The sequence below is a fragment of the Haplochromis burtoni genome, unplaced genomic scaffold (assembly GCF_018398535.1).
Source record: "Haplochromis burtoni strain Fernald_Lab_line unplaced genomic scaffold, NCSU_Asbu1 Contig_6738, whole genome shotgun sequence".
Taxonomy (NCBI): Eukaryota; Metazoa; Chordata; class Actinopteri; order Cichliformes; family Cichlidae; genus Haplochromis; species Haplochromis burtoni.
Genome location: NW_024589096.1, coordinates 1 through 1,171, shown reverse-complemented (window position 1 = coordinate 1,171; position 1,171 = coordinate 1). Strand labels below are relative to the sequence as shown.

Genomic DNA, 1,171 nt, shown 5'->3' with positions numbered 1-1,171 from the left:
TGTGTTAGATAATGTTTTATTGAAATTTTATTGCATTCAAAGTTTCACATCAGGTCAAAACAAAAGTAGGAAATAGGTAAGAGAGCTTGATAAGCTTGATAGAAAAAAGGAAAGAAGAAAGCACCGCATGGATCAGTAATGTGATTAAACTCTTGTTATGCCAGTTTCAGTGTTTCTTTAACCATGACACCTATTCCATCATAGACTTTGTGAATGGGAGCGTTGCACATGAAGGCAGAGGTGGTCACCAGCTTGTTTTTGGCATCAACATGAACTTCTTCCACATCTTTGTTCACGTGTTTGCAGCCCAAATCCTTCAGGGCACCTGCTGTCTGAGCATATGGCCACCTGATGACAGGAAGAAAAGGGACTGTCAGAGCGGCTGACTGATGTAGTTTTGCACCCACATTAACATCTGATAATAAAATACTTCACCCACTTGTCACACTCTTTGTCCTGCCCCACGGTGAGCTCGCAGCCCGGCAGGATTTTTGCAGCTAGAATGGGCGCGATGCAGCACATACCCAGCGGCTTTCCAGCTTTGTGGAAGGCCTTGATGACCTTCTCTACATTTGGCTGGATGGCACAGTCCTTATTCTTCACTGCCCAGTCACTCAGGTTCTTAGCCACACCGAAGCCCCCTAAATGGGTACAAGAGAACATCACAAAAGTGCAACTAGCACAACAGAAAGAAACAGCGTGTGTGTTTTATTCTGTGGTGTCTCACCTGGGATGATGGCAGCATCAAGTGCTGAGACATCTAGCTCTGCCAGATCAGTCACCTCACCCCTGGCGATACGGGCGCTTTCCTGCAGGATATTTCTCTTCTCTTCTGTGGGTTTCCCCTCGCAGTGGTTTACAACATGCATCTGATCTGCATTTGGAGCAAACATCTGCACCTGCATACACATGAAATAAGAGGTTAGCCTCTGCAAGATTGAGGGATGTTGTAGGAGTTCAAATACTTCCAAATGTGACAGGGTTCAGATAAGCACACAGATGAATGTGTAACAAGCCTTTTCTCGCCCTTACTTTTGCTCCTGCACGACTCAGGTGGACAAGGACGGCAGAGGCCTCGTGGACCTCTGTGCCGTCATACACTCCACAGCCTGACAGAATGACTGCAACACGCTTGGCCATGATTCCTATAAAAACACACACAAAACAATCT

At 46.1% G+C, this 1,171-nt stretch overlaps 1 protein-coding gene across 1 annotated transcript; it reads right to left on the bottom strand.

Annotated features, from left to right (window-relative positions):
- Positions 1–2: 2 nt before the first annotated feature.
- Positions 3–1,163, bottom strand: LOC102301259 (glutamine amidotransferase-like class 1 domain-containing protein 3B, mitochondrial). The gene is made up of 4 exons (XM_005953658.2): positions 1,033–1,163; positions 728–899; positions 440–641; positions 3–348 (listed from the first exon to the last, which is right to left on the bottom strand). Exons 1-4 carry the CDS (start codon positions 1,138–1,140, stop codon positions 156–158), a joined length of 675 nt encoding a protein of 224 aa, XP_005953720.1. The 5' UTR covers positions 1,141–1,163; the 3' UTR covers positions 3–155.
- Between the last annotated feature and the right edge of the window lie 8 nt (positions 1,164–1,171).